Consider the following 13,758-nt stretch of genomic DNA (forward strand, 5'->3'; position numbering starts at 1 on the left):
GATGATGTTGGTCGGTAATAATGGGAGAATGATAAATACTGAGGAGGATATTATAGAGGTGTTAAATAAATTAGCAGTTCATTAAAGTATTCTATCCTTGTGATCACTGTAACATAATGCAGAACTCAAGGGCAGTGGGAATGGGGGGAGGAATCACTGCTGGTATGTGAACAGGAGGTATATGAGGAATTGAGTAAACCCAATGTCGACAAGGCCATGGGACTTGATATATTACTGTGTGTCTTGAGGGAATGTTCCAGAGAGTTAACAACACCTTTCACGAGTCTTAGATTAGCCCAGGTTCTAAAGAAATGGAAAGATGGCAAAATTATTCTGCTTCATAAAGGAGGTGATAAGACTAAGGCTTCAAATTATAGACCAATCTGCTTGTCTGGAGTTGTGGTCAAGGTGTTGGAGAAGCTAGTGAGGACAAGGATTCAGAACTGGGTGAACAACAGTAGAATTCTCTTTAATGGACAGCATGGGTTTGCTAAAGGAAGATCGTGTTTGTACTTATAACAAGGTGATGAATACACTGGACAAGGGGAATGCATTATACAGCAGTATATTTAGATTTTGCAAAAGCTTTTGATAGATTACTACATGATAAACACAGAGGAGAATTATTGTAGAGGTGTTAAATGAGCAGTTCATTAAAGTATTTCATCCTTGTGATTGTAAAATAATGCAGAACTCGAGAATTGGTAGCTAAGCTGAAACAGATGTGGTTGGATAGTACATTAGTGCATTGTATTGGAGATTGGTATTTGGGTATCAACAGGTTGTGTATGGGGAAGTAATATCCCAGAAGAGGAAAGTCGCTAGTGGCATGCCCCAGGGATCTGTTTTGGGTCCACTGTTTAATTTGTATGTAAATGGCATTGGAAAGGACTTAAATGGTGATATATATATATCTGTTTGCAGATGATGCAAAGTTGGACAGAGTTATGAGAAGTTCAGCAGATATAGCTTTGCAAGGGGACCTAAATAGACTGACTGGATGAGTGTGTGTGGGATGTCAGTTTAATATTACAAAGTGTAAGGTTCTGAAATTTGGGAAGCAAAGTTGGGAATGCAGAGAATAGGACTGATGGGGATATTTTAGAAGAGGTGGAGGAGATGAAGGCTTTGGGGGTTATGGTGGATACTTGAAATTTTGTGGACATTTTGCTAAAATTGTGAGGACAACAGAGGACATTATAGGAATGATGAAGAGAACACTGATATGTAGAAGTAAAGATGTTTTGATACCACTGTACAAGAGTTTGATCATGCCACATATGGATTACTGTGCACTGATTTGGTTGTCAGGTTTTCAAAAGGATTATGAGATGTTGGAAAGAGAGTCCAGAGACAAATGATAAGTTGGTTTCTGGTCTCTCGAACAGTGGCGGCTAGTGAAAATTTTAAAAGGGGGGGGTGCTGCTGCATATATAAAATTTAAAAAAAAATAAAAAAAAATTATTTTTTCCTAATCAGTAACCAATTTATTAATTAATAAATTTACATATTAAAAAATTGCTTTATTAAAAATATTTCACCCTCACCACGAACAAACACCAATAATAAAAATTTTGTATCTCACAAAAATAACGCGCAAACATACGATACACTGCCCAAACGAGCAGTGTCGGAATGGCTTGTAACGTGCAATCACAAGTGCAAACGAATATCAGTGAGATAGCTGCATTTGGCCAAACGTGATAATTCTGACACTGTGTTAGATCGCAGTGCATTTGTTTTGTGTAACGATAACTGAAAAAATATGATTCTTTTCATATTTTCAACAGTGATACTCGTTATAATTCATCCTTGTATCTATAATAAATAAATAATTATATGTCATTTAAAAAAAAAAAAAGATTTACAAAAAATAGTTCACCCTCACCATGAACACGCACCAATAATAAAAGTTTCGTATCTCACAGAAATAATGCGCAAGCATATGATACACTGCTCAAACAAGCAGTGTCAGAATGACTTGTAACATGCAATCACAAGTGCAAATGAAAATCAGCAAGTATGGCTGCGATTGGTTGAATGTGATAATATCGACACTGTGTTAGATCGCAGTGTATTTGTTTCGTAATCTAAAGCATAAATTGAACAATTCCAATTATTAACTATTCAATCACTGTCAAAATATAAGCTGTAACCTTTAACATGTTGTATTGCATTTATATAATGTTGCAAGTGTTGTTATTATTTATAAACACAAACAAAGTTTAAAATTTTCATTTTTTTCCTTGGGGGTGCTGCAGTGTCGCAGTTCTCATGTACAGGCCGCCACTGTTCTGGAATATGGAATATGAGAACAGATTGAGAGAATGCAAATTACAGAGCCTGGTGGATAGAAGGAAGAGGGGGAGACATAATCGAGACGTATAAGTTGGTAAGGGGTAATTACTAGATTAGCATGGATGATATTTTTCACAGAATATCTGGAGACCGGGAGAAAGAGGCCATCCCTAGATGCTGTATAAGATGGGTGTGAGCAAGGGGGTGAGGAGTTATATTTTTTTGCATGGAGGTGGTGGGCGATTTGAATGCATTGCCTGAGAGTGTGGGTGAGTGCAGGGACAGTGAATGCATTTAAGTTGAGGTATGATGAGCTGTGCATGTGAAAGTGGGACCTCCCATGATGAGTCTCTTGATAATAACAACAACCAGGACTCGACAAATTGTGTGAATCCCTACTTGCTACACAAAAAATGTGCTTGCCCAAGAACCCCCCCCCTTTAAGATGTCACAATTAGTCACTAGGAGTTCCATAAAATGATTAATGGTGCTGCATCTGTTTTCTTAGAAAGATTTTGTTTAGAAAGTTTTTTTTTTTATTAAATAAAAAATATTCTATTTTGTCCAGTCTGCAGCTATTCACCAGTTGGCAAAATCTGTTGAGTTATTATATGATGAGGCGGAAGATAAAAAAACTGATACTCAACTTATGCTATCACCAAATCCAACATTCTTCTTCTGGTTAAAGTCTCCAGAGTTGAAATTGCTCATAATGATTACTTACATCAATTAACCTACTGCCTATGAAGTTTATAGTTTTATTATGAAATACCAGGTGTTGCCTAGGAATCCATTTCTTCATCCAATACCTATGAACCCACACTACTATCCTCTTTCCAGGAATGTTTGAGCATCTTAGTTGGGTTTCATTCCTATCTCAATTAGTAATTCACCCCCTCAACTCTCTTTTTTCCCTGAATAAACACTGTCTGGTACATTCTAGTTCTACAAGAATATTATTCTCTGACAACTAGATTTCATTAATGGAAGAGAGCAATCTGCATATACCAAACATCAGAAACATAAGGGAGGTATTTCTGATGTTTCAAATATTTGCCAGCATGCACAACCCTTAAATACATTGGCTTAAAATGAGGAAGCTGTGGATATTCTTCTTGATATAACTAAAACAGAATACATAATTTATGGTGCTTAACAAACTAAACATTAAGTTTAAAATGCTGTTGAAATTGAAGTTGAGGTCGCCACAATGTTGGTGTACGCCGAATGTCAATCATCTAAAGTAACCAAAACTTTTGACTGCACCTTTATGTTGGCAATACCAAGACTATTTGTAATTCTGGATATATAACCCTCATCCAACAGGCAGGGAGCAAAGTGTGATGTGCACATTTTTCAGAGGGAAAGCAAGTTAAATTTTATCAGCCAGTGGAATACCACAACCATCTGTAAAAGGCTATAAACCTATAGCACTTGTCAGCCTATTTGGACAAGTGCATAACATCTTTACTTTCCAATCTGAACACTGAATTCATAGCTCACCATAATATCAGTTGGTGAATATTTTTGGATGACAGAGGATTTTTCACTGCCACAAAGTCAGGGATGCTAGTCTTGGTCTTCAAAGCAAGGTCCTCGGAATTATTTAACTCTCAGTCTATCTATAGCAGTGTTTCTCAAAGTGTATTACGCATACCCCCGGGGGTACGCAAAAGGTCTTCAAGGGGTATGGTGGCAATTTTCGGCTATGCATCATTAACACATGGAATAATTATTAAGAAAAAAATAATTACTTTAAATGTATATATTTCTCAATAAATTATATATTATGTATGAATTCTCCTAGTCAAATTGCGAGTTACTATCACCAGGAAGCGAATGTCGTGGCGATAGTAACTCGCTCCCTGCGGTAAACAACACACCCTCCCCAACAGCATCACTATACTGAAGATGCAAGAAAAACAAGTAGTTTTATTGTCACTGAATAAGGTACAGAGACATTTACAGTCTGTATAATATATTTCTCAACAAATAGTGCAATTAGAGACAAATGGAATAAAAACGGCACTAACTAATGAATCACATTTCCCCTCCAACAGAAACCGCTGTATAGACTCAAGCAAAACCATATGTTGCCGGTGCAACATATGGTTTTGCTTGACATCACATAAACTGCTTGGTTTCTGTACCTGGTGAAGCATATAATGAATGTCTAGCAATATTTTGATTTTATGATTATATCATCCTAGACTATCTATAATATAATCTGCCATGTTAAGCATGGCAGATTATATGTTAATAATGTCTGTAAGGCAAATGCTAAAAAATAAACTAGTACAGAAAAGGTGGAATTCCAGATGATTGGAATGGAGCTTTCATAGTATCCATTTATAAAAAAAAGGGAAATAATGTGAGAATTACAGAGAAATTTATATACTGAGTATTCCAGATAAGATTTATGCATGGATATATAGCCTCTTCTCTGAGAAGAGTCAGAAAAACTGTGCAAGAGAAATCTGGAAAAGAACAAACTGGGTTCAGGCCAAATAGGAGTTGTTAGAATCATATTTTTCAATTTAAAGGTAAGTAGTTGAGAAATCATGGGAATATAACAAGGATTTATATTAAAGTTTTGTAGATTTGGAAAAGTTATATGACAAGGATACATAGCCTCTTCTATGTGAAGAGGCTATGTCAAAATGTTATAATTATACTAAGCTATATATATAGTCTATATTTCAATTGTAAGTCAGCAATTGCAATTAAAGGAGGTATACAGGAAGATAGTTTGAAGTAAAATTAAGTGTAAGACAAGGGTTAACACTATCTGCATCTTATTAATCATTTATATGGATCACATTATGAAAGAAAGTGACATTAAACCTAATATCAAAACTTGTGTTGATCTCAACTCTTTATGTTATGCAGATGACAGTACACTCTTAAATAAATCCAATTCAAGCCTACAGGATTCTTTAACTAAACTAGAGGTATAAAAAGTTTTATAGCACTGAACTACATAATTCATCAAGACCTGGTCAGAAGGTTGAATTCCAGATTATCGTAGTAGAGCTGTTACAGTTGTTTATAAAAAATAAGAAATAATGGGAAAATTATGCAGCAATTTCCTCTGAATATTACAGTTTAAGATTTATAAGCATACTTGAGAGGAGGTTAAGAAAATCTGTAGAAGAAAAGCTTAGGGAAGAGCAAGCTCGAGTGACCAAACAGGGATTGTAAAGATCAGATTTTTACTTTAAGACAAGCCTTGAGAAATTATGGTAACATAACAAGGATCTGTATGCAACTTTTGCTGATCTGGAAAAGCATCCAATAAGTTGCCACAAGAAATTACATGGTGTAAACAGGACATTACACAGCACAATACATAGCAAAATCATGGGAATATAACTATTCAGAATTGGAGGTGGTACAGGGAAGAATTACTTTCTTCCCTGTACTTCCTAAATGTTTCTTACACCTGAAGAATTTCTTCAGGTGTAAGAAACATTTAGGAAGAATTTATATTCTCATTTTAATCCTTACCCAAGACTGAACAAAGGAAGTCTGTGAGTGAAATTTATGACTAGGTTACTTGTTTATGCATAAAGATATGCTTCCATCACTTTCTTATCCAAATGGAAACATTGTAACATCACCTAAAGATAAGATTAACCTCCTGGTATTATTATTTTCTTCGAACTCTTCATAGAAGATGAAGGCAAATTATCTCATCTTTACCTGGAGCATTGCATCTCATGCCCCCTATAGCCTTCTACCAGAAAGGCAGCAGAATCTTGAACAACCTGGATGAAGTGCATGTAGTCAGTTCCAAAAAAAAGTGATAAGTTTTTACTATCCAACTATTAAGCTATTGCTCTCTCACCTCAGTGTTGTTCAAAGTAATGGAGAAAATCATGAACAGTCAACTTCTTCAGTATCTGGAGAACTGTCAACCAATCAATAGCGACCACCAATATGGATTTCACCCATCAAGACCACAGCAGATCACCTGACCTACATCACCCACTTTTGGACACGTGCCATGAAAAAGTTTGGAGAGAACTGTTGTTACACTTGATATCTCCAAGACATCAAGATCTTCTCAGCAAATTGCCATCTTATGGTCAGCCTTCTTCCATTTCTAACTGGAATACCTTTCTCTCAGATCATTCACTATGTGTAATGGTGGGTGTTCTCTCTTCAGATTTTCCTGTTAATGCAAGTATTCCTCGGGGTTTGTTATTTCACCCATCTTCTTCCTTTTATATATATATATATATATATATATATATATATATATAAATAAATGACCTGCTTTAACCGACCTTAAACCATTTTCAGTTTTGCTGACAGCAGCACTCTCCACTCACATGATAAAGTTTGCAGGGCTCAAACATCTCAGGCACTGGGCATTAACAGCCTAGTCACCTTCAATGCAATATCCTATCAAATGCCTTAGCAAACCACAACAGCATCATAGTGTATCCATTCCCTTTATAAAACTTGGATGAACATTGCTATAAAATATGAATAAACTGCTAAAACATTACTTCCCTTTAGTAAACCCATGCTGTTCCTTGTGGAGTAGAGCTTGTCTATCCATTTCTGTATACAATTCTTATCAACTTCTCTAAAATCATCACTGCCAGATCAGAGATGTTGATAAGTTGAGATAAAAGTGTAATTGCTTTACAGAATTATACTTATGCTATACATAAGTTCAAAATCTATGTTATAGCAAAAGCTTACTTACTTTTGGAGAAAAATTTAGTTTTTTGGTGGCAGGAAAAGATTTCTGATAGAATGTTTTGTGACTCAATGTTGGTGTTTCTTTGCTTCCAACAGAATTGGCTCTAGTCTTTAGATTAGCTTTTCCTGATGAACTTGTTGGAACTGCACCTAATGATGATGGACACTTAACTTTAGAACTGCCTTTGGAAGGACATAATTTAGGAGATCTATATTTTTCTTGCACTTTTTTGGTTACTTCACTATTTGATTTAACTGTAAATGTGGCACGACGAACAACAGTGACATCAGTCTGAGTTGAAGAACAAGTAAGTGCAGGTGTAGATGCTTCAATTAATACAGTGTTCAATTTCTGATCATCTCTTACATCATGTTTATTGAAAAATAGTGGATTATTTTCTTTATCTTCATCTTCTGCTACATCGTTACCTTCAGCTACACTTCCTCTTCGAAATGGTGTATTTTGTACTCCCATTTTAAGTTCTGATTTTATTAAAGATGCTTTATGATTATTACTTATTTCTTTTAAAGCATTGACATTTTGAGGAATAACATGCAGAGTCTGTGTGGAATTTATTTCTTTAGTAGATACATTTGGCTTTTTCTCACTATGATATGCATTACTAAGTTGAGCAACACACTGAATGCTGGCTTCAGGTGATAACTGTAAATGACACTGAGAATCAGATTTTTTTTCAGAAGAGTAATCGCTTTCTGATGTAGAAGACGGACTCACTTCTGAATTCTATAAAATAAAAACATAACATTTAGATACTAACTGCAAAACAGCTAAGAACAAAGACACGAAAAATGTTTATACTAAAGCATACATAAAAGAAATATTGCTTCTTAAGAGAAATTAAGAAATAGAGATATTTTAATTTCTTATTTGTTTATGGCCTCACATTACCACAAGTGACAGACAAAAGAAAGTTAAACTGAAAAGTTAAATTTTATTTTCTGATACAAGGAAGTATATAAAAAAGATATCGAGATATCTTTTTTTATTTATGTATATTTTTTTATTTATATTTATGTTCAATTATTTTTTATTTATATTTATGTTCAATTATTTTTTATTTTTATGTTCAATTATGACAATATTGTAAGTGCCTGTGACCTTTATTTTCTGTTGTTGTTACAATTTTTACACGCAGCTGATTGTCATTAAAACAATCTCAATAGGAAGTGCAGGAATAATTTATTACAAAGTGAATTTTTTTTTAGAAAAGCAGGATTGCTGAGATTGTGGTCACTGGTAATTTGTTACAGTAAGTTTCTTATAACAGTATTGCTATAGTGATTCAAATGCACAGATAAAGGGCTGAACTTTATTATATTAAGAACTCAAATCTTGCCCAGCATTGGTGCTACATCTTTGTTACATTTTTTGAAAGAGAAAGCAGCAGCAGTTATTTATGCATGACAAGACAAAGGGAACAGATTATATCCATGAAAAGTAGGTGTGAGTGCAAATTCTAGATTGTTGCAGGTTTACAAACTTGAAATATGTGGTAAAGATAGCAAAATTACGAGACATAAAACAAACAAAAATAATAATGAAAATAAACCAAAGCAAAGGAGATGTTAAATAAAGCAAAGGAGATGTTAAATGCCACTTGTGGCTAGTCATATGAAGACTTTTCTGTGAGGTAGGTGGAAACACAAGGCTGGTGATTATGACAAGCTAAGGAGACAACTTGGAGCTATGTACGGAAGGAGGAGTTGAGCAGAAAGGAAATAAATGCTACTTGAGAACTGAACAAAGAAATATTTAACGGCATTAATGTGTGAATATATTCCAAAGGTCAAAAGGCTGAATAAGGTATGTGTAAAATGGATGAATGAGGGGATCAAGCATGAAATCTGGAAGAAGAAGGCACTTTGGAGACGGCACAAGATGATTAATGGTAATAATTAGTTGTATGAAGAGTATAAAGAACAGGCCAGGGGAGAAACTCAGTTGGTAAGGATATCAAAAGTACAGTATGAGCAGAAATTAGCAAATCAGGCTGAGAAAAATCCTTGGAAGAATATTCAACATTTGAGAAGTAGAAAGAAGAATGATTATGGTAAGATGATGTTAATGAAGGAAAGTGCAGTTTGGTAGCTGCAACAGATGACACAATTGAGGTATTCAGTGAGCAGTTTATCAAGGTGTTTCATCCTCAGTATGAAATCAGAAGCTCAAGTGTAGCGAATGTGATGAGAGAAGACAATGATGAGTTAAGCTACATGTCAATAAGGCAATAGGATTTGATGACATCATCATGTGTTTTAAGACAATGTTTCAAGGAGTTAGATTCAGCCTTGGCCTATCTGTTTAACAACAGCCTTGAAACAGCACAAGTCCTGAAGGATTAGAAGGAAGGCAAATTTGTTCTGCTTCACAAAGGTGATGATACAGCTAAGGCTACAAATTATAGGCTCTGTATATCTGAGGTTGTAGTTAAAGTATGGAGAGGTTAGTAAGGGCAAAGATACAAAAATGGGTTGATAACTGATATTCTTTGTGCTTGTCAGCATGGATTTGTTAAAGGGAAGGAGGGAGGTCATGCTTTACCAACTTGTTTATGTACTATAATAAGGTAATTCTAGTAGCAAGGCTTATATGTTGGTCATACATAACTGGTAATTAGCTTACGGAATTAACAACGCATATAAAGATATTAATTAAAGGCAACTTGAATGAATAACTTCTATATTTCGGCAACGTCACGTTGCCATCTTCAGGAACATAAAAATATGGTATGTGCACGCAGGCACTAACAAAGCAAATGAGGAAGAAAGCAAGAAACTAATATTGTTCCTAAAGTCCTAATGGTGCCCTCTGGTGGGCTAATTTCGTTGTCTTGGACGTTGGGCTGAAGTTCTCATAATGTAAGTCTCCCAAATTTGGGGTAGTTTCATGCACCCAAATTTGTTGACGTTTTTTAGAGCTGCTGATGATTCCTTGAATAATCTCTCGCATTTAAACTTGCTGCGGTGTATTATTTTCGTTTTCTTCCAACGAATTCTATGGTGGGTATCTAAGTAATGGTCTGCCAGCCCTGAGTGGCTGTACTGGTAGAACCGGATGTAGTCTTTGTGTTCTGAAATCCTGATATTTGCTGTCCTGCCTGTTTGGCCAAAGTAGGATAATTTGCAGCTGCAAGGGAAATGGTATACACCAGGTAGGTCTAGGGGAAGTGGTTGGTCTTTGGTAGAGCGGATAAGGGATGCCAACTTTTTATATGGTTTGTAACAAGAAGTAAGATCATATTTTTTGAGGATATTGGTTATTTTCTCAGAGGTGCCCTGGATGTAGGGGATGGTGATAGATTTGGTGTAATCTTTATTGTGGAGGGGGGGGGGGGGGGGTTGTGGTTTACTGGTTTTAGTATTTTTTGGAATTTCGGGGGGTTACAGCCATTGGCTAAGAAAGTGTTGAGGATGTAGTTTAGTTCAGTGGTTAGGGCCTTGTCATCTGAGCAGATTAATTTTGCCCTGTTATATAGTGTTTTTATAACCCCATATTGTTGTGAGGGGGGGGATTGCTGGTGAATGTATCTGCCAATATGGGTGGGTTTTCTGTAAACAGAGAAAACCAAAGATCCATCAAGCTGGCGAGTGATTAAAGTGTCTAGGAAGGGGAGGGTGTTGTTTTCCTCTTTTTCTAAGGTGAACTGGAATCTGGGGGTGTTTGTTGTTTAAGTGTGTTAGGAAGGAGTGGAGTGTATCTGAGCCATGTGGCAAAATAGCGAACACATCATCCACGTACAAATAGTGGGTTTTTGTGGGGCAGAGTTTAAGGCTTTCTCTTCAAAGGTCTCCATAAAGAAATTGGCCAAGGGTGGGGAAAGTGGTGAACCCATGGAATTCCCCTCTATCTGTTTGTAGAATTTTCCTTGCCAAACGAAATAGCCTAAGTTCATTGTGAACTGAAATAGGGCTGAGATATTGGGAGGAAATTTGGCTTGGATGAGCTCTAGGGTTTCTTTGAGTGGGACATTAGTGAATAGGGAGGAGACGTCGAAACTGACCATTATGTCAGTGTGTCGGAGTGAGAGGTTTTCTATACTGGCTTTAAAGTGAGCTGAGTTTTTTTATGTGTGATGGTGTGTTGCCAGTATAGTGTGTGAGCATTTTGGCTAAATGTTTGGCTAATTTATATGTGGGGGCGATCAATGCGATCCACTATGGGACGTAATGGCACATTTTGTTTATGTATTTTTGGGAGTCCATATAATCGGCGGCGGGGGGGGGGGTGTCTAGAGTTATAAGGTTTTAGTTTGTTGGTGGCTTCCACAGACCAAGAAGTGACTTTCTTAAGGAGTCTGTGGAGAGTTCTAATCTGAGAGCTGGTAGGATTATATTCAATAGGGAGGTAAGTAGTATGGTCTAGTACTAGAGCATTAAGCTTACCTTTGCAGTCTTTTTGATTGAGTACCACGGTGGCATTTCCTTTATCCGCTTTGGTGATTACTATTTTTTTGTTTTTCTTCATTTCTAGTAGGGCTGCATATTTGTCTTTGGATAAGTTGGTTTTTGGAGGTTTTGCTTTGGTGAGAACACCAGCTACATCCAGTCTGACGTTGTTGGCGATATGGTTAGGAAGGTTGCAAATCCCACGTTCTATTTGGATCATGATTTCCTCGGCAGATATTCTTTTAGGAGCTAGGGCGAAATTGTGGCCACGTGAAAGTGCGGTGAGTGCTTCAGGCTTTAAAACTATGGACGAGAGGTTGACTACAGCGTTAAGTGGTGGCTGTGGTAAGGAAGTAGAATTCTTTATCAGGTTTTCGTATTTTTTCTAATTCTTTTCTTGCCGAAGCGCATGAGATGTCATAAAGAATAGTCCAAAGATCATGGCTGAGCATATCTGAAAGCTCTTCCTACTAGTGCCCGTAAGGTTTTGTTTTCGTCAGTAAGGAGAACACGCATAGCGGTAATTTGTTCTCTTAATAGGGCGAAGCTAGTGCGATTGTAAATATGCAGAGCTTTCTGTGAAGTAAAACGGTGCTTGAATTTAACAGTTAGGGATCACCTTGTTATCCCAGCAGTGTTTTAGGAACGTCAGATGATTATTTGTCTCGATATCTTCAACCTCATTTTAACGTATTGATGGGCCTTTCGTGCGATGAAATCTCTGTGAATGATCATAATTCTAGTAGCAAGGCTTACCCGTTGGTCATACATAACTGGTAATTAGCTTACGGAATTAACAACGCATATAAAGATATTAGTTAAAGGCAACTTTAATGAATAACTTCTATATTTTGGCAACGTCACGTTGCCATCTTCAGGAACATAAAAATATGGTATGTGCACGCAAGCACTAACAAAGCAAATGTATTAGTTTCTTGCTTTCTTCCTCATTTGCTTTGTTAGTGCCTGCGTGCACATACCATATTCTTATGTTCCTGAAGATGGCAACGTGACGTTGCCGAAATATAGAAGTTATTCATTAAAGTTGCTTTTAATTAATATCTTTATATGGGTTGTTAATTCCGTAAGCTAATTACCAGTTATGTATGACCAACGTATAAGCCTTGCTACTAGAATTACGATCATCCACAGAGATTCCATCGCACGAAAGGCCCGTCAATATGGCAAAATGAGGTTGAAGATATCGAGACAACTAAATCGTCTGATGTTCCTAAAACGCTGCCGGGATAACAAGGTAATCCCTAACTGTGTTAAATTGAAGCACTATTTTACTTCACAGAGAGCTCTGCGCATTTACAATCGCACTAGCTTCGACCTATTAAGAGAACAAATTACCACGACGCGTGTTCTTCTTGCCGACAAAAACAAAACTTTACGGGCGCTAGAGGAAGAGCTTTCAGATACGCTCGGCCATGATCTTTGGACGATTCTTTATGACGTCTCATGCACTTTGGCAAGAAAAGAATTCGAAAAAATACGTAGTCGGCACTTGAAAAAATACAAAAACCTGATAAAAAATTCTACTTCTTTACCACAGCCACCACTCAACACTGTAGTCAACCTCTCGTCCATAGTTTTAAAGCCTGAAGCACTCACCGCACTTTCACGTGGCCACAATTTCGCCCTAGCTCCTAAAAGAATACCTGCCGAGGAAATCATGATCCAAATAGAACGTGGGATTCGCAACCTTCCTAACCATATCGCCAACAATGTCAGACTGGATGTAGCTGGTGTTCTCACCAAAGCAAAACCTCCAAAAACCAACTTATCCAAAGATGAATATGCAGCCCTACTAGAAATGAAGAAAAACAAAAAAAAATAGTAATCACCAAAGCGGATAAGGGAAATGCAACCATGCTGCTCAATCAAAAAGACTACAAAGGTAAGCTTAATGCTCTAGTACTAGACCGTACTACTTACCTCCCTATTGAATATAATCCTACCAGCTCTCAGATTAAAACTCTCCACAGACTCCTTAAGAAAGCCACTTCTTGGCCTGTGGAAGTCACCAACAAACTAAAACCTTATAACTCTAGACACCCCCCCCACCCGCCCGCGATTATATGGACTCCCAAAAATACATAAACAAAATGTGCCATTACGTCCCATAGTGGATGGCATTGTTTCTCCCTGCATATAAATTAGCCAAACATTTAGCCAAAATGCTCACACACTATACTGGCAACACACCATCACACACAAAAAACTCAGCCCACTTTAAAGCCAGTATAGAAAACCTCTCACTCCAACACACTGACATAATGGTCAGTTTTCACGTCTCCTCCCTATTCACTAATGTCCCACTCAAAGAAACCCTAG

The 13,758-nt window shown here is 36.8% G+C and overlaps 1 protein-coding gene across 2 annotated transcripts in view; it reads right to left on the reverse strand.

Annotated features, from left to right (window-relative positions):
- The window catches only part of LOC150110125 (uncharacterized), a 156,927-nt gene that overhangs the window by 38,966 nt on the left and 104,203 nt on the right, over positions 1-13,758 (reverse strand). For both annotated transcript variants that reach the window (XM_090391576.1, XM_090391584.1), the window contains exon 6: positions 7,016-7,756. In XM_090391576.1, coding sequence (XP_090247702.1) covers positions 7,016-7,756 — 741 coding nt within the window. The remainder of the gene's footprint in view (positions 1-7,015; positions 7,757-13,758) is intronic.

This window comes from Typopeltis vanoorti, chromosome 1 (genome assembly GCF_054136105.1).
Source record: "Typopeltis vanoorti isolate ZY-2024b chromosome 1, IOZ_Tvanoo_1.0, whole genome shotgun sequence".
In the NCBI taxonomy this organism is placed as follows: Eukaryota; Metazoa; Arthropoda; class Arachnida; order Uropygi; family Thelyphonidae; genus Typopeltis; species Typopeltis vanoorti.